Raw genomic sequence first — 20,667 nt, forward strand, 5'->3', positions numbered from 1 at the left:
TAAGGATTTTTTTTTAAATTGTGTTTTTTTAGGCGTAAGCTATCGCATTAATCAAGGCCACGTACTTTCTTTTTCCTAACTATTCATTGTCTCAACCAAAATAAAAATATGGTATTTAAGACAAAATATTGTATTTTAGACCCAAAAAAAAAAAAATCTCTTTATGTATATTATAATTGAAAATTTTCAAATTCATGGACCTAGCATTGCATTGCCAACTTAACATGGGTGCTGCCAATGTCCCTACTACATCGATCATGAGATACAAAAATAATATTTTTAACATGAAAATGTTGACATAACTAGAACTTTTGCATTACTCAAAGTATTTTTTCAGCATAATATTTTCATTTAAGTCTCTATCATATATTTTTGGTACCCCATTTCATCTAGAGTAAACAAAAAAAAAAAAAGTCGAACAAAAAATATTAAAAAATGATCAATTAAAAGAGATAAAAGTTTCAAAAAAAAAAAAAACCTCTGACTTAGACAAATCCCTCAAACCCACCGAGACGACACCAAAATTAAAGATACGAAGCCAAAGTTGCTTGCTCATTCACTATCTTTAATAATTTATTAGATAAATAAAGACCCATCTGTCACTTTCTCTGCAAAAAAAAAAGGGACCATTTCTATCAAAACTCCAATAAAGTGTTGTAGAATTTTTTTGCAATCAATCAAGGACAATTAATATCTAGCTAGTGGTATGCCAACATGCCTCCACCTAATTTGTTAACCAAAATAAAATAAACACGTTGCAATGTCTGGTATTCTCTTTATTAATGTGTAAAATTACCCACACCAAGCTTGTCGTTTATCGAGATAACACGCTCAAAGAAACAAGTACCCAAAGCCCTCCCCTCTCATTAATTAGATAGCTAGCACATTAATAAAGTTTACCCAAGTCATTTAATCAATTAATTTACTCGATAAGGATAAAAGACAAACAATACACAATAACTCATCTGTAATACCATTTCAATTACACCAAGAAGGATTATTTTGCCACCCTCTCATTAATTATTGGTTGTATTTGCATTCTGGTGGGATTGTTCCCTTGAATCTTGTTGGATCAGTGCAATAATCATAAACCATGAGATTTTGTCTCACATTTTTATAAGCCTTTTGTTGATCCTTAGTGGGTGTCCAATTCTGACAATTGAGAACTCCGCAACCACTAATGTTAAACCTTCCATATTGGGCTTTGAAGGGTCCATTCCTCCAATCCATTTTGGTATTGGGAGGTAATATCCAATCTGCTTGCCATATGGTTCCTTTTATCTGCAATGGCTGTGAAATGTAACTCAATCTCGGGATATTCTTGAACATCCTGATTGGAATATCATCCACCAAAAAACTACAGAAAGAAAATGATTAGAAGTCAATATAATTAAATAAAAGAAATCTTTTACGTTTCGGGTTTGAATACGTGTAAATTGAGATAAATTTTGGTATAATTTTCTCTTAACTTTTGTCTAAGTTCACACATATTCAAATTCAACGTTTGAATATCGAGTCCCGAAACACTCAGTAAAAGTGATTTGAATACTCAAACAGGAGAGGGGTACTCTATTGAAAGTTAAGACCCAATGGATCTCTTAGTGAGTCTAAAAGTAATAATCACAAAAAAATAAACTATTAATTTAGAGAGAGAGAGAGAGAGAGAGAGAGAGAGAGATTATGTGCACGCTTACACTATTTGTTTCAAGTTCCAAAGCATTTTGTAAGAATGAAACCTCTTCGTGGGATCAAACGAAAGACGAATTCTTTGCTCTCTATTTCCATAGCCGTGGGCAAACACATTAGTTTGCAAAACATAATTGTTATTGTCCCCGCCACCCAAGAACTCAAAATCAAGCTCATCATGTTTGTTTGTTGCAGGCGAATCTAACTGTTGTTGTACATAATGCAATTACAACTAATGTAAATTCAACTACAAGAGACAATTAAAGAAGAAAAGAAATTTTATTGAAAAATAATTACATAAAAAGTCGTGACGATTCCAGTAGTATTTTTGTTCAGAATCTGTATATCCATACTAAAAAGTCCAGTAAAGTAGCTCCTCTTCGACTGAAATCCAGATCCTTGGAAAAATAAATTTGATCATTACAAATTTTAAATGTAATATAAAGACATTGCTGAATTTAGACTCATATATACACTCACTTATAATTGATACTTGAAACCCTAAACTAGCTCATTTTTATAGTATTTTAGAAATTTACTCAAAAGTTTTGTGAATTCTAGCACATTATCGAATTGCATAAATTGACGTATTCTTCTCATTTTTTCTATTTTTTTCTTTTCATTTGCTCTATGTTTGTGTATGTAACCATAAGGCATATTTGAACAACATAAATATCATATATATTTCAATTACTCAATTTAAAAGTATATATGATTTAACATCTTAAAGTATCCTCATACAAATATTAAATTTTCATAACAATTTAAGTAATTTTATTCAATCAACAACTTGAATAATTTATAATGTATTAGACAATAAACATTAGTGGCTTAAAAAATTTACTTATATTAAATAGATTAATCAAAAATACAAAATTAGTTAATTTTATATAAACAAAAAGAAACAAACATATAAGCTAGTGAATAATGAATTAAAAGGAGAATGTGCAAACATATTTTTCCCTAAAAAAAAGCTCATCATGTTTTGGAGTGTAGGCTCTTTGCCATTGGGGTTGAAAGTACAAAGAAAGGAAAAAATTTCAAAAGTTAAAGTGAAGATTTTGGTAGATGGATAAAGCTTTCCATATTAAAATATGGAATTGCATACCCAACCTGGAAAATAGAAACCTTAAATGAAGGCTCAAGAGCAATGACAAACCATGGGTCAGTTTAAGTTAATTTCACTATTAAACTGCAACTAAATTGATGATTTACAATTTGGAATAGTTGGACTGTTAATCATTGTTCAAACCAATCTAGGTCGACTTTGGTCAATTGGTCTGCTCTCATCAAATTAGATTTTTACACTAGAAATTTTAAGAAGGGAAAAAGCATATATAAAATTTAAACACTTCATGTAAATATACGTTTTTAAAAACATAAATTAAATATACAACAATATGTAATGTCTCACTAAATACCAATTTTAAGTATTAGAATGCCAAATAACATTTTAAATAAACAAATACATTCAAATACTAAAGTCATGAGTTCTAAAAGTTAATATTTCTATTGGTCTAAAGAATGTAGTGTGAAAAGGTACATAATAATTTTATTCTTTTTTATTAATTTTTTCCTTTTCTATATGTATATATTGGCTAAATTTATAGCAAAAAACAAGGGTAAGTTATGTTACATTAGTTATGTATATATCTTATTTAGAGAGAGAGAGAGAGAGAGAGAGAGAGAGAGAGAGAGAGAGAGAGAGGGAACCTGATGATGGGTCAACGGAAATTTCGACTACCGATCTGTCCTTATTGAACTTGGGAGAGCCATACATGGTTTCAAAATATGTGTCAAAGTAAGTTTTACGAGAAAGAATATCAAAGGCACCACCGCTAGAGACATTATGGGAAAGATTATCAAAGGCACCATCACTAGAGCCACTTGTAAGACCTCGAAAGAGAAGGATGAAGACAAAGAGACCTTGTAGAAAAGAATCCATAAACCCAACCTTGATGCTATGTTGTGGAATGTATATGAATGTGTTGAGATATGTTCATATGTTCATAGATTTATATAGGAGTAGAAGAAGGGTCGCTAAAGCTATAGTTTACATTATTTAATTATACTAAGAATAAACTAGTGCAAGTTAATTCATGATAGAAATGAAGAGAAAGGGAGTTAAACCAAAATCGGTGAAGCTTTTGCCTTCTTTATGCCCAAAATTCATCATTTTTTTCTTCTAACAATAATAAAATCCCTATATTTTTAGGCTATGAGTTGTCAATTAGATTTAAAATTTAGAAAAATAAATAAAAGCAAATTAAAAAGTGTTTCAACGTGCGTCTTCACATTAATTTAAGGATTTTTTGGAATTGTGTTTTTTTAGGCCTAAGCTATCGCATTAATCAAGGCCACATATTTTCTTTTTCCTAGCATTCCATGGCCAACTTAGCATTGGGTGCCGCCAATGTCCCTACAACATCGATCATGAGGTACAAATATAAGTCTTTTAACATAAAAATTGTTAGCTTTACTGTAATCCCAAGAGGGGGGTGAATTGATATTATAAAATTTATCTCCCCTAAGTCACTTAACTAGCAGCAGTATTACACAACCCTAGATTCAATCTAGTATAGATATAAAATAAATCAATATATTCAATTGAAACTAAATAGCACGATTAATGTAATTAAGCAAGCACAATAAAGCAGTAAAGAGAGATGGCACCAGATATGTTATTGAGGTTCGGCAAATTGCCTATGTCCCCGCCTTGGCTTACAAGCACAAGGATTACACTAAAACTCACTTCATGGGTGGAGCGGCACCTAATACAATCAGGTCAATTAACGGGGCTGACCTTAACCTATACAATCATTTCGAGCTAGATTATCACCCTTTCAGGCCACGCCTAGAATACAACAGATTTACAATACAATTTGCGTACAAAGTATATGTTTCTCAAGCAAGCAGATTTGCACCAGTACAATCAACACAATACAGTATGATAGGATATGATAAGCTCAATGTAATCTTAATATCTACTTTAAAATATAAAGCTAAGATACCCATCAGAAAGATCTTCAATACAAGATGCAGCAACAAAGATTTTCAATACTCAAGCAAATATCTCAGAAATACTTTTCTCAAAAATAAGCACAAGATATATTTCAAATCGATTTATAAAAATTATTTCATAAACAAAATACAATACAAACTTTTGAGTATTACAATGATGATGCAAAACTCACAAGCTCTAAGGAGTTTTCCCAAAGAAGACTTATTGACAAAGCCTCCAAGAAAAACTCTAAGCTTACTCTCAAATAAAAATAAATCTCAATCAAACAGAGTAGATGAGAGTATAAGCCTTATAGGATAATCACAAGAAGACTTTTACTAAACAATTTTTGCAAAGAGGATGAGTAAGAATGGAAGAGGAGAGCTCGAATATGAGAAATAGGGTTTTTGAATTTTAGAGAGAATTTTCTAATTGTATTTGTTAATTCGTTGCTAATCCATGCAAATGAGGGGGTATATATAGACACCTCAAGAATTATAACCGTTTGGGACCTATCTGTATTTTTGAAAAATTTTAAATAGGGTTAATAAAAATTAACCTCGTTTTAACCTCAGTAAAATTTGAGCAACCCGAGAGTTTCGGTTGACCATATTTTTGAGGCTCGGTCGATTGGGTTGCTTAGTTTGGTCGACCAGGGTGTATTTGAAACGAGGAGATGGTCAATCAGACTTGAGGCGATTTCAGAACCTCTGAGATTCGATTGATCGGGCTAAGTTCGGTTGACCAAAGTTGAACGTTCGGTCAACCAGGCCATTTTATAATTGGGAGTTCGGTCGACTAGGGCGTTGGGATTTCCCACGTGGCGTTTGGTCGACCAGGGCGTTGACGCTCATTTTAAGGATGGTCGACCAACTGGTGAAATCATTGACCCTGGAGAGGTTTAGTCGACCAAAGTGCTCTGAGTGTTGGGGTTCAGTCGACCGAACACACCAACTTTGTATAATTCAGTCTTATTCTTCTTATGTAGTCACCCATATTCACATGATAATTAATTCTAAGATTATGGGAGACATTTCATGTAATATTTTAGGTCTTATGGTCAATCTAAGGTCTTTGAGCTTATCTGTCATATCATGCATGCAATGCATTAATTCTTACAGACCATTAGAATTTAAATATTACAAACCCAAATAAAACTTAATTGAAATACAACAAATAAATATTATGGGTCTTCAATTTCTTTCAAGTCCATGTGCACCATATAAAACTTCCAATTGATCCTACACACAAACTCATCAACCATTAAATACCAGAATATTTGTCATAATCAAAACGGGATATGACCTATACGGTCAACAAAAATGATGACATAACTAGAACTTTTGCATATCTAAAAGCTTCTTTTTAGCATTACATTTTAATTTAAGTATCTATTTATCACATATTTTTGGCACCCCATTTCGCCTAAAATAAACAAAAGAAAAAATTGAAAAAAATATATAAAAAAAATAATCAATTAAAAAAGATTAAAGTTTCAAAAAAAAGGCAAAAAAAAAAAAAAACAACTTTGGCGTGTCACTTTTTATTTGCATACTTCAACTAAAACAAAGTCATTTTAGACAAATAGAAATTCAAAAAAAAAAAAAAAAGGTGCATATCTGCATGTATTGTCCATGCACCTATGCATGCAAAGGCCCCCATTTATAGGGTTGGGGCCTCGATCAGAATAGGCATCAAACTGAACCTTCATTTTCCATTACCTTCCTTTTGTTCAATTTTCACATGTGCTTTCCTTCCTATAGCAAGAAATCTCATCCTTCTTGCGATTTGGGTTGATTCCCTTTCTTTATGGGTCCTTGGCCGAAAAGTGGGATGGGATACATATCAATCTTAAGATTTTCTCCAATTAATTAAATAATCACTCAAATTTTGCTCCCTTTACTGCTTGATTTCTTTCTATTTTTAGATGCAGGTATCTACGAAGATGCTTTGGGAAATTTTGTGCAGTGTGCTAAATTTTTGTTTTGCCCCCCTGTATTTTACGTATTTCTTTGGTGATGTATTTCCCTATATTGTATTGCCCTGTATTCCTACCCTTGTATTCCTTTCCCTATATTTTCTTTGTTCTTGATGCATTTTCTATATATATGAAATAAGCCCTCTCGATAAGTTCTCGTCGACGAGGCACGTGTCCACGTCAACGAGTCCAAGAAGCCTTTTCGTCGACGAACATTTTGCGCTCGTTCACGAGACCCTGCTGAACCCTCTTGAAAAATTTCTCTCCCTTTTCTTAATTATTTAATTCTATAATTATCCGGGTTACTACATTCTCCCCTCCTTATAAAATTTCGTCCTCAAAATTTGCTATATGTATTGAACACCATCCACTGAAAAAAAATGGGTTACTTATCTTATTACTTACCCTCACTTATGGTGGAGGAATACCATGGTTACATTCAGGATTCTAGGATATTACAAATATACTCACAAAAGAAAATTCTCCCAAAGCCAAAACACTACCTACCCGATAATCTAAAATACAACTATACATTCATCACTTTGTACTGAATAAAATATATTTATCGTTACATGAACAACACTGGCTATTACAGTATCCCACTAAACAGGTGTGGGTATTTCTGTCTAATCTCCTCCTCGAGTTCCCATGAGGCTTCCTCTATGGTATGGTTCCTCCACAGGACTTTCACTAATTGAATTTTCTTGGTGCGTAGTTCCTGTTCCTTTTTGTCTAAGATCTGCACTGGCGCTTCCTCATATGCCAATGAATCTCTAAGCTCTATCTCTATATAGTTGATCACGTGGGAAGGGTCTAGGATGTATTTCCTCAACATGGAAACATGAAATATGTCATGTATTCTAGATAGGGCTGGGGGCAAAGCTAGCCTATAGGCAACTGACCCCACCCTCTCAAGTATCTCAAATGGGCCAATGTACGTAGGGCTCAGCTTACCTTTCTTCCCAAATCTTATAACTCCTCTCAGTGGAGCTACCTTCAAAATTATCCAATCTCCTACGTCAAATTCTAACTCTTGGCGACGAGTATCTGCGTAGTTTTTTTGCCGACGCTAAGCTGCATTGATTCTGTCTTTATTTAGTCGGACTTTATCGTATGCCTACTGCACCAATTCTGATCCCAAAACTCGCATCTCACCCACCTCATCCTAGTATAGTGGAGAACGACACCTCTTACCATACAACGTCTTGAAAGGTGCCATACCGATGCTATCCTAATAGCTGTTATTATACGCGGACTCAACCAGCGACATATATTGGGTCCAACTACCCCTAAAATCCAACACAAAAACTCGCAACATATCCTCAAGTATGTGAATTGTCCTCTCTGTCTGTCCATTAGTCTGAGGATGAAAAGTTGTACTGAATGCTAACTATGATCCCATGGCCTCCTGAAAAACTCATCCAAAACCATGACGTAAATCGGGGATCACGATCTAAGACTATGGATGTTGGGACACCATGAGAGTGAACTAACTCCTAAATATATAACTCTGCTAGCCTATCCATAGAATAATTGACTTTGATAAGGATGAAGTGAGCATTCTTCGTTAGTCAATCTATGACTATCGAAATAGCATTTTGTCCCTATCACGATGGCGATAGCCCCGTTACAAAGTCCATAGAAACATGATCCTATTTCCACTCAAGAATGTAGAGTAGTTGCAATTGCCCCGTGGGTCTCTGGTGCTCAACCTTTCTCCGTTGGCACGTCAAGCACTATTTTATGAATTCAACAACCTCCTTCTTCATGCCGCTCCACCAAAAGGATTTCCGTAGATTCCGATATATTTTAGTACTACCTGGATGCACGGTGCATAGGGATTTTTAAGCCTCCTCTAAGATAACTCTCCTGATATGAGCATCTACAGGAGCGCATAATTTGGTATGAAACCGCAGGGCTCCGTCATCTGATATACTGAACTCTTCCTTTTGTCCATCTTGCACTTTTTCTACCAACTCTGCTAGTTCTGGATTAGTTCTCTGGGCAGCTTTAATCCTTTCTTGTAATATACGTTGTAACACCAAGTTGGCAATAGATACCTGGTGATCACCTTCTATCAGCTCCACGCCTAATCTCTACAAATCCATCTGGATTGGGTGCTGAATCTCCACTACTGACACTGCCGCTCTTACTGTTTTCCTGCTCAGTGCATCAGCCACCACATTTGCTTTCCCTAGGTGATAACTGATAGTACAATCATAATCCTTGATAAGTTCCAACCATCTTATATGTCGCATATTCAAATCTTTCTAGGTGAAGAAATACTTTAAGCTTTTATGATCAGTGAAAATCTTGCATTTCCCACCATAAAGATAGTGCCTCCAAATCTTTAGAGCATACACCACTACTGCTAACTCTAGGTCGTGCACAGGGTAATTCTTTTCATACTCTTTAAGCTATCTAGATGCGTAGGCGATGACTCTTCCATGCTACATTAACACACATCTGAGTCCCTTCAAAGATGCATCACTATATATCACAAATTCATCTTCCCCTAATGGAATAAACAATATCAGTGCAGAGATTAACCGCCGCTTTAACTTCTGGAAGCTCTGCTCACCATCATCGGTCCATTCAAACCTCACATTTTTTCTCGTGAGCCATGTTAGCGAACCTGAAATTTTGGAAAAAACCATCAACAAAGCATCGGTAATAGCCTGCCATACCCAGAAAACCTCTGACCTCCTGGACATTTCCTAGCCTTACCCAACTCACCACTGCCTCTATCTTACTCGGGTCAACTAATATATCATCCCCGGAGATCACATGCCCGAGGAAAGTAACTTGTCTCAACCAGAATTCGCATTTCTTTAACTTCGCGTAAAGCTTCTTTTCCCTTAATACCTACAAGACCAGCCTCAAATGATGCTCGTGCTCCTCAAAACTCCTCGAGTAAGTTTATCATCTATAAAAACCACAACGAATTGGTCCAGGTATTGATGGAACACCTGATTCATTAAATCCATAAATATTGCTGGTGCATTAGTCAACTCGAATGACATTACCAGGAACTCATAGTGCCCATATCTAGTTCGAAATGCTATCTTTGATACGTCCTCTGCCTTGACTTTCACCTAGTGATAACCTGACTAAAGGTCAATTTTAGAGTAGACCTGGGCCACCTAGAGCTGATCAAATAAGTTGTCAATCTTGGGAAGAGGATATTTATTCTTGACCGTTAATTTGTTTATTTCCCTATAATCTATACACATCTTCATGGTCCCATCTTTCTTTTTCATGAACAAGACTGGCGCTCCGCAAGGCGACATGCTAGGTCTGATAAATCCTTTATCCAACAATTCTTGCAACTGATCTTTCAATTCCTTCAATTCAGTTGGAGCCATATGGTATGGTACTTTAGACATCAGTGCCGACCGTGGTAGTAAATCCACGGTAAATTCAATCTCTCAGTCTGGTGGTAAACTAGGTAATTCTTCTGTAAAAATATCTGGAAATTCTCTTACCACTGGAATATCAGCCTGTTTCAGTTCTTCCTTTGGCAGCTCTTTTATATAAGCTACATATCCCTAGAATCCACCCTGATTCAGTCTCCTCACCTGAATAGCTAACACAAGTTGTGTCGAGACACCACATATGAACCCACAAATTTATATTCTTGCCCACTTGGGGATCTGAAAATCACTTCTTTCTCATAGCAATCTATGCTGGCGTGATTAGCTGCCAGGCAATCCATACCTAATATTATATCAAATCCCTGCATATTTAGTATCATAAGATCAGCTGGTAGCACTTTCCCCTGAATTGCCACTGGAAAATCCCTAAGTACCTTCCTATACCTCACAGTAGATCCAGTCTGCGAGGCTACAAACAACTCAACATCTAATAATTGTGCTTCCACCCCAGCTACTTTAACATGCCCTGACGATACAAAGGAATGGGTGGCACCTGTGTTAAATAAAACAACTTTATATTGTAAAGCAATAAGTATACTTGTAGCAATGTCTCCAGCAGCCTCGGCATCTCCCGACGTCAAAGCATAAACCCTCGCTAATGTTGTGCTCCTATGCTGGACTCCACGGGGCGCCTGATAACCACCCCGAAGTGGTATGTGAGCTAGTGTGTGAATCGATAGTCCCCGACATGACCGCGCCATATGGCCAAATCTCCCACACCGATAGCAGACGTTCTCTCCTATCCTACATTCATCTGGATAACTCCAGCCGCATCTAGGGCAGATACGAATAATCTGCCCATCCTAAACACCATCGTGCCCCATTATCTGCCTCTGGCCTCCTCCATATAGGTCTCCTCTCCATGGGCATAGGCTGGAACCCATTTGAAAACTCGGAGGCGTGGGCCTCTTCCTCTAACTCGATATTCTCACATCTGTTTGCTCACTCTCCTATGCTACCATAACTCTGTCAACCAGCTCAGAGAAATACTACATCTTTAGTACTGATACTTTCTTATATATGTCTCGCTTCAAGCCCCTCTAGAACATTCTGGTTTTCTTAGCTTCATCTGGCACTATATATGGAGCGAATCGTGGCATCTTGATGAATTTCGCCGCATACTGCTGAACTATTATCAATCCCTGGACCAAACTCAGAAACTCCGGTACTTTGGCCTCTCTGACCTTGGTAGGATAGTATTTGTCAAAGAATATGTCTTTGAATCGGGCCCAGGTCATCGGTACTGGAATGGATCTCTGCTCCTCTAGCAATTTCGTGGTCGTCCACCATCTCTCGGCCTCCCCTGCCAACTTATACGTGGCATAATGGACTCTCTGCTCGTCGGTGTAGTGCAACACCGTCAGTACTTTCTCTATTTCCTACATCTAGTTCTCAGCAACTGTAGGACCAGCTGCTCTTGAAAATGCTGGAGGGTTCATCTTCGTGAATTTTTCTATCGTGCACCCTTGCACAGTAGATGGACCTCCCTGCTCCTTGGAACTCCATGCAATCTCAGCCATGACTTTCTGAGCTACACTGCGTAATACAGCATTTGAGTCCCTTCCTCCCATGCTAGACGGCCCTGCTCCATCATCGCCACTAGCGTGGGCATTACTACCTCCTGGGTCCATCCTGTAATAATGCCAAATTATTCTAAGAATCTGAACCTTACAATGCTACTCTAACTAAAATACCCTATACCTCCTATCACTAATTTAGGGTCTAGTCCTACCATATGGAAATAGAAATCGACGATAGTTTACTATGGTTTTCCTAAAATCGTCACCCTAGAAAAATCACAGAAACCGCCTTGAAATTCTTGCTTCTAAACTACAGAACAGAACCCTAAATTCTTATCCTAATTTCCCAACATTATTTCACTAATATTCTGTTCTATCCCAATTCATATCCTTCCTCAAAATCCATTCTAATATTATGGTATTGTTTTCCGTTACACTCTAGAATCTACAGAACCTAGCAACCTAGGCTCTGATACCAAACTAATGACCCAAAAATCTATACCATTTTTTTTATAAAATAAACTGCAAAATATAATATTATGATACACCTGTATAATCTATTATAACATCTCAGGCCCTAAGCAAGCACTAAGGAAAACCTGATTATATTACACACCTATGCAGCGATAGAACATAAAACTGTTCATCCATATAAACAATACCAGAATTCAGTAATTCTACCCAAGCCATACATAGATATATACACATCACCCTAGTATCATCTACTCAAAAATGTCATCTCATGTATACGCTTACCCTACAAACAGGGTAGTGTAATCACTCTCTTTATCTATGAGCGTGATCCGCTCGCCTAACTGGGTCACCTGAAAATATTAAATCATTGGGGTGAGACAATGCTTAGTAAGAGGAAATATGCTATTAAGCTTACATAAATATTAAACTGATAAATAACTGAAACAGTGAAAGTTGATTAGATAATATATAGTACATTTCATATCTATTATGGTTTAAAATACATCTATAATACCTGAGTTTCTACTTATTCATACTTTTAGTATTATAATATGTCTACTGATATTCTGTAAATATGTATACACAAACATAATTATGAAATATACCCTGAAAAACTATACGTCATGATTTAACCCCTCATTACAGGGTTGTGCAGCCCATAGGCGGGACTTAACTACGGTTGGCCTACCAGGTAAGTCAAATGTAACTCTACCAATCCTCAGCCCAGCCAATCTGCAACCTCTCCTAGGCACAATACTGGTATCTACCTCGTCAAACCGACCACCTCAACCCAGTCTTCTGGGGAGTCTGCAATCCCTCCAGGCACGGTAGATAGAAACCTTCCACACTCTATCTAAGATGTGTGGTTGCACTCTGATCTATAATAGCAATGGTACCGTGCTCTAATAACTGATTATTTACTGAACTGATTCATCAGGGTCTGATACTATATAGTACTGATATATATAATTATCTTGTTATTTCATCATGATTCCAAAATAACCATAACATCGAAAGCTAATATGGAAATACTGTGATATATGTACTGTATAATCCATAATACCATAGTGTTATGGAAAATAACCATAACACCGGAAACTAATATGAAAATATTGTATTATCTAAGTTGTATAAATTGTATTATCATAGTGTTATGGCTTTAGTATTTTGGAAATCATGGTAATTTGCATATGTTGTAAAATATGTCTGTATAAACATTGTATTGCATACTCTTGTAAAATTTGATAAAACGTATCTCTACATAATAGCATAAATCATACCAATCTGAAAACTGTATCATTTCTGTATTGATCTGATAAGGTCTCATAAACATATTTCTGTATCAATACTATAAATCATAATAATTTAGAAACTGTATAATTTCTATACTGATTTGTTAAAATCTCATGCCACACAACAAAACAAGTATATACCTCATATTATGAAAAACTGTATTTTTTGATATACTAATAATTTGTAAACTGAGTAATGATCTGGAAAACACATAATTTCTATAACCATTCTGAAGTTCCTAGCATAGCATATTTCTTTTACCTAATAGACTGGAAGGCTTGCCTCCAACTCCACTCTCACACCCACGGCGTACTATCCTCAAAATCCTGAAATAATACATATATACCAATTCCTCAATATATCATTGATTTCCCCAGAAAATCATCACATTCATATTTCCTGAATCTACAAACTAGTAATTTCCTAAACTATAATTTATCTGTAACTTACCTAGGATCCTGATAAGACACTAGTTGGGATTCTCAATCCATGCCTGCTGGGTCCCAAAAACACCCTAACCCTGAAAACATAACACCCTAATTTTACTTCGTAAAACTCCAATATATTCTAATATAATACAAAACATGAACTCAAATAAGCCTGCTAATACTAAAAATACCTAAATAATCTACTTACCCTAATTTTGGGTTTGTGCCCAAGTTGCCCTAATCAACAATCTGTTCCAACAGACTTGTAGAGAATCTTAGTAGGAGTAGCGTGGCGGCTTCCAATCGTCGAACCGGTGAAGAACAAAGTTGGAATCATAGAGAGAAGGAGAGGGGAATGAATTTTAGAGAGAGAGAGAGAGAGAGAGAGAGAGAGAGAGAGAGTCTGGCATGCAATCTTCGCAGAAAAATGTGATTTTTTGCCTTATATAGAGTTCTTATCCACGTGGCCTCATCGACGAGCCATGTCATCTCGTCGACAAAGGCCAGAAAGGATATCGTCCTCGAACTCGTTACCCTCGTCGACGAATTTTAGGCTCTGAAATCAGCCCTCTCAGTAAATTCTCATCGATGAGGCACGTGTCTATATCAACAAGCCCAAGAAGCCTATTTGTCGATGAACGCTCTACCCTCGTCTACGAGATCCTACTGAACCCCTTTGAAAAATTTCTCTTCTCTCTCTTTTCTTAATTATTTTATTCTATAATTATGCGGGTTACTACCATTAGTCCATTCAAACTTCTGGTTCTTTCTCATAAGCTGTGTCAGAGAACCCGATAACCCTGAAAACCCCTCAATGAATCGGCGATAGTATCCGATCAGACCCAAGAAACTTCTAACCTCGTGCACATTCTTGGGTCTCGTCCAATCAACTACTGCCTCTACCTTGCTCGGATCCACTAAAATTCCCTCCCTAGATACTATATGTCCTAGAAATGCAACCTTTTCCAATCAAAACTCGCATTTTTTAAATTTAGCAAATAGTTTCTTTTCCCTAGGTATCCGAAGTATCAGTCTCAAATGAGTTTCATGCTTCGCAGCGCTCCTCGAATAAACCAGAATGTCATCGATGAACACCACCATGGACTGATCCAAATACTGGTGGAAAACCTTGTTCATCAGATCCACGAACACTACAGGAGCATTTGTCAATACAAACGGAATAACCAGGAATTCATAATGGCCATACCGAGTCCTAAATGCTATCTTCGGAATATCTTCTGCCCTAACCTTTACCTGATGATACCCAGATCGCAGATCGATCTTAGAGAAAACCTGTGGGTCGTTTAGCTAGTCAAACAAATCGTCAATACGGGGGTAACATGTATTTGTTCTTCACTATCATCTTATTAATTTCTCAGTAGTCAATGCACATCCTTATCAATCTATCTTTCTTCTTTACAAACAACACCATCGCTCCCCAGGGTGATACGCTCGATCTAATGAACCCCTTGTCAAGTAGTTCCCACAACTGCTCCTTTAACTCCTTTAATTCAGTCGGAGTCATTCTATATGGAACCTTAGAAAAGGGTGTTGTCCTTGGATTTAATTCAATGGCAAACTCCACCTCGAGATCTGGAGGCAATCCCGATAAGTCCTCAGGAAAAACATCTAAGAATTCCCTTGTCACTAGGATATCCTCCAGCTTAAGTGCCTCCTTCAGTGCTTCTTTTACAGATGCAAGGTACCCCTGGCTACCCTCCAAAAGTAACCTCTTTACTTGAATTGCTGAAAGGATCAATGGTGTAGAGTGCACACACGACCCGATGAATTTAAACTCTTACTCCCCTCCAATTTTGAACACTACCTCCTTCCTGTGGCTCTGATACCATGAAGAAATTAATAAGATGACAGTGAAGAACAAATACAAATATATTTAATCAGCGATCGGTGATTATCGTCGAAATCCTTACTTGGCTCTAATACCGTGAAGAAATTCAGAGTCTAGAATTTGGAGAGGAAGAATAGAATTAAAAGAAAGATTTTCTATATTTTTTGGTTTATCTTTACATTAGACAGTGCTCCTATTTATACAATTTTTTTCAGTAGACAATTAAAGTAAATCATGTTGATTACATCAACTAAGGATTCGTGTTTGGTGATTTGACCAATCTCAAGAGAGAAATTTCAGTCTTTATTACCATAGGGTGAATCTTGGGTTGCCTTGTGTGTACTATCTTCATATGGAAATCTTGTTACTTCCTTAACAGATACTCCAATCAGGGGGTTTAAGAACATATGTAAATTGAGTTATTCTTCACAGCCCAATATCAAGAATTTGGCATTAATGGTTGCCTACTTGCCTAAAATAAAAATATTTTGGTTTGCCAATCCAGCACAAGGAGAAATTGGTGGAACCTACCAGAGTATTGGAGCCTAAATGATACCTAGCAAACAACTTTTGCTAGGAGCATGTGAGCACATACTACTAGTTAGAAACCAATTATCCTTGATTGGTAAAAAAATTAATTGTGCTTTAGCGAAGTTTGAATGGACAATATGCCTTTTTTTCCCGGGAAAGAGAGAGAGAGAGAGAGATGAAAATACAAAATAATATTATAGGAACTCTACCAATTAAATGCTATAAAAAAGGCTTCACATGTGCTTAACTTTACTAGCACTTCGAGACCAAGTAATTTATTTTACAAAGTAAACAACCCATACAAGGAGTAATAATTCAATACTTTTAGCACAAATGGTTTGTTCCTTTATAGGACAATCGAGAGGTAACATTTTGAGGTTTTTGTGCTAGTGATATTATGTACATCATCTATTTGTAAAAAAATAAATATGTATAAAAAAATATAATTTAAAAAGTGCCTAGTTAACATTAGGTGCCTATAAATTGTAGGGATGGGGTTTTGCTAGGGTGTGCTTGTGCATGTGCAATGTGAAATTTAGGTTAGGAGTCAAATTTTGTGATGGAATAAGTGATGTGTGAGATTTGAGCAAGATGTGCAATGTGAATGAGTGATATGGGAATATGTTCATGAAATTATGTGGGTAATTGAAGTTAGGGACCAATGGTGAAATTACATGAAATGTTAATGTGATATGATATGCATGCATGAAATCTTATGAAATTAGGTAAAATTAAGTTGAATTGGGAGCAAAATTGGGTGAGGCTAAAGGGGAATTATGTGGCATGTGCATGATTTGGGCTTCATTTTCATTTCGCGATAGTTTTGATTCCAATTTTATGTGCGAAGCGTAAGTTTGGGCTAAATTTTAGGTTGGTGTGAAGTTGAGTTGAATTAGTGGCAGTTAGTTTGATGGATTTTGGTTTTAGAAGGAATTAAGGTTCAATTGAGCTCTATTCAAGAAATTAATATTCAGTAATTCTTAATTTTTGAAATTGGAGTCCAATTTTACCTTAGTTTTGAAATCGAATATCAGTAGAGCTTTAATTTTGAAAATTAAAGCTCAATTGGATTTCAATTTGAAGATAGGAACTTAATCGAACTTTAATTGGAAAATTGCAGGTTCTTATGGATTTGTTTATGAGCTGAAGTTTGAAGTTTTGTTGTTTTGAGTTTGAATGTTTGTGTGAATTAATTTTAGTTTTGTATTTTTTTTGTGAGTTGAAATTTGATGAGTTTGTGCGTGGTTTTGGGATGGGAGATTGAAGATGAAGTTTGAAAGTTGCATTTTGATTGATGGTGTTGGTTCCCTTCATGTTTTGTAATGTGCATTTGTGAGAAGAGGTGAGGGACCAAGAGTAAGATTCTCCCAATGAGACAATGTCTATCCTTATGCTCCTCGCAGCACTTGAAGGCTTGATGAGGACTAGGATCTCTGAAATTCAAATTTGGGTTTGTGATAGCTTGAGAATCAAAATCACTTATAAAAATATTCAATTTCACTATATAATGTCGAGATAAAACGGATATCTACAATTAATAATAATAATAATAATAATAATAATAATAATAATAATAATATTCCCCTCAAGGGTGGCTTAGGTCGTAAACCCAAGACTCTCCTGATTAAAATGTTAGGATTCGAGTTTGGGAGGCTACGACTTTCTATTTGAGATAATAACTTGATATTAAAGTGGAAAAGGGTGAGAAGTAAACCCATTATTTCATTGGATTAGTTGAATGTCCAAAGAATATCGAATAACATCATTTCAAAGAATAATAATAATAATAATAATAATAATAATAGTAGTAGTAGTAGTAGTAGTAAAGCACGCTTTTCTTAAGCAAACTCACTTTTGATTGTTAGTGGTGTTGTGTGAAAGCCTAAAGTTGAGGTTATAGCAGGCGTTTGTATATTTAGTGACTTTTAATAGTTTAATGCTTGTTAAAATAGTGGAGAGGATATCTACATAGACAATTGTTTAGGTTGTTTCTACAAGTAGGGACTCAATGGCTTGGAATGTATAAAGTCTTGAGCTTAGTTAGCCTACTTAAAAGCCTCCTTATTCTTGTTATAAGAAAGTAGAAGCCTTATATTCAATGGCATATAAAGACAAGTGATTTTATAAACTAATGATGCAGAATAAATTTTTATCCATTAAAAATATTGTTCCTCGCACACAATTATATTTAAAATTAATTCTATTCATCATAATGATATTAAGGATATGTTTGGATTTAATAAATAAGGTAGCACAATTATATTCTCCCTTTCTCTTGATCTCCCGAGAATGGAAGGTGTAAATTCGAAGGGAACGCGAAAGGTGCACAGCATATACTTTTTCTTAATATACAATTAGAGGTCATGCTAAGTCTAAGCTACATGATATTAAGTAGTCCATCCCTCTTACCATGCCCCTTCATAGAGCTTCTAAAGTTTGTCGACGAGGTCCCTTCTTGCCTTTGTCAACGAGATGATGTGACTCGTCGACAAGGCCATGTGGACAAGCATTCTATATAAGGCCAAAAATCACATTTTTCTACAAGGATTGCATGCCAGACTCTCTCTCTACAATTTCGGCTTCGTTCTTCGCTGGTTCGACGATCGGAAGCTACCACGCTACTCCTAGGAAGATTTTCTACAAGTCTGCTGGAACAGATTGTTGATTAGGACAACTTAAGCACCAACCCAAAATCAAGATTAGTAGATTATTTAGGTATTTTTAGTATTAGTAGGCTTATTTGAGTTCAGATTTTGTATTATATGAGAATATACTGGAGTTTTATGGAGTAAAATTAGGGTGTTATGTTTTTAGGGTTAGGGTGTTTTTGGGACCCAGCAGACATAGGTTGAGAATCTATGCTGGTGTCTTATCTGGATCCCAGGTAAATTATAGATAAATTATAGTTTAGGAAATTATGAGTTTGTAGATTCAAGAAATATGAATGTGATGATTTTTTGGGGAAGTCAGTGATTTATTAAGGAATTGGTATATATGTATTATTTCAAGATTTTGAGGATAGTACGCTGGGGGTGTGAGAGTGGAGTTGGAGGCAAGCCTTCCAGTCAGTTAGGTAAGGGAAATATGCTATGCTAGGAACTTCAAAATGGTTACATAAATTATGTGTTTTCTAGATCATTACTCAGTTTACAAATTATTAGTATATCAGAAAATACAGTTTTTCAAAATATGAGGTATATACTTGTGTTGTTGTGTGGCATGAGATTTTAACAAATCAGTACAGAATTATACAGTATTCAGATTATTATGATTTATAGTATCGATACAGAAATATGTTTATGAGACCTTATCAGATCAGTACAGAAATGATACAATTGTCAGATTGGTGTGATTTATATTATTACGCAGAGATATGTTTATTAGATTTTACTAAAGTATGAAATACAGTGTTTATACAGACAGATATTTTACAGCATATGCAGATTACCATGATTTTAAAAAATACTAAAGTCATAACACTATGATAATACAGTTTATACAACTCGGATAATATAGTATTTTCATATCTTTTTCAGGTGTTATGGTTATTTGTTGAATTAGGTGTAATCCCAAGACAGGGTGAATTAGGTATTTTAAAACTCTTTAAATCTATTTACCACTTAATCCCTACTTGTATATTTAGAAATGAGTTCTTATTACCCAATTAATTGTGTGCAATGTTATTCAACCTACACATGCAATACAAACAATTTAAATGTAGTGCGGAAAGTAAAGAGTAAAGGGAAGAGAGAAGACAAACGCAGTTTTTACAAGGTTCAGCCAACTCGGCCTACGTCCTCGCCTTGAGCAATCACTCAAGGATTTCACTAAAATCTCTGCTCCTTAAATCAGGATGGAGCTTCCCTTACAATCTGCTGCTTACAAGAGGTACAGCTCCCTTTACTCCGCTGCTTACAAGAGATACAACTCTTTCCTCAAAACTCCGGTTCACACACTGAACCGTGAATACAATGAAATCTGTAAAACACTCAAAATTGCTTCCAAAAAAAGTTCGTGAGTTCAATTCAAATTCCTAATACATTAACATATGATAAAATCTGAAGCTCAGAATGTATAAAATGATATAATCGTTTATGAATGATATGCTTCAACACACAAACTCCTTTTTATCAAATCTCCCAAAAATATTTGTATAACTCAATGCTTTGGAGAACTTAGGTTAAATCTTTGAATATTTAAATAACTTTGTAGATTGTAAAGATGTTGAACACACTTTGTCAAACAAACAATATTTCTCTAAATATTTCAAACTCAATGTGATCTTGGTAGTATTGACTTAATGTATATAAATATATATGTATCTCTAAGATGATAATACCAAAGATCAACACACTTACTATATGATTTTCTGAAAATATCCTTCAATATATATGTATAGTTACAAACATAAAGGATCTTCAAATAAGTAGATTTGTTATATTGAAAATATCAACTCTTTGAATGAAATCTCAC

At 35.5% G+C, this 20,667-nt stretch overlaps 1 protein-coding gene across 1 annotated transcript; it reads right to left on the reverse strand.

The window, feature by feature from the left end:
• Positions 1 to 1,020: 1,020 nt before the first annotated feature.
• LOC131153975 (probable xyloglucan endotransglucosylase/hydrolase protein B) lies at positions 1,021 to 10,800 on the reverse strand. Its single transcript, XM_058106419.1, has 4 exons — positions 10,638 to 10,800; positions 10,474 to 10,592; positions 1,695 to 1,891; positions 1,021 to 1,357 (listed from the first exon to the last, which is right to left on the reverse strand). Exons 1-4 carry the CDS (start codon positions 10,798 to 10,800, stop codon positions 1,021 to 1,023), a joined length of 816 nt encoding a protein of 271 aa, XP_057962402.1.
• Between the last annotated feature and the right edge of the window lie 9,867 nt (positions 10,801 to 20,667).

This window comes from Malania oleifera, chromosome 4, assembly GCF_029873635.1.
Source record: "Malania oleifera isolate guangnan ecotype guangnan chromosome 4, ASM2987363v1, whole genome shotgun sequence".
NCBI classification, from domain to species: Eukaryota; Viridiplantae; Streptophyta; class Magnoliopsida; order Santalales; family Ximeniaceae; genus Malania; species Malania oleifera.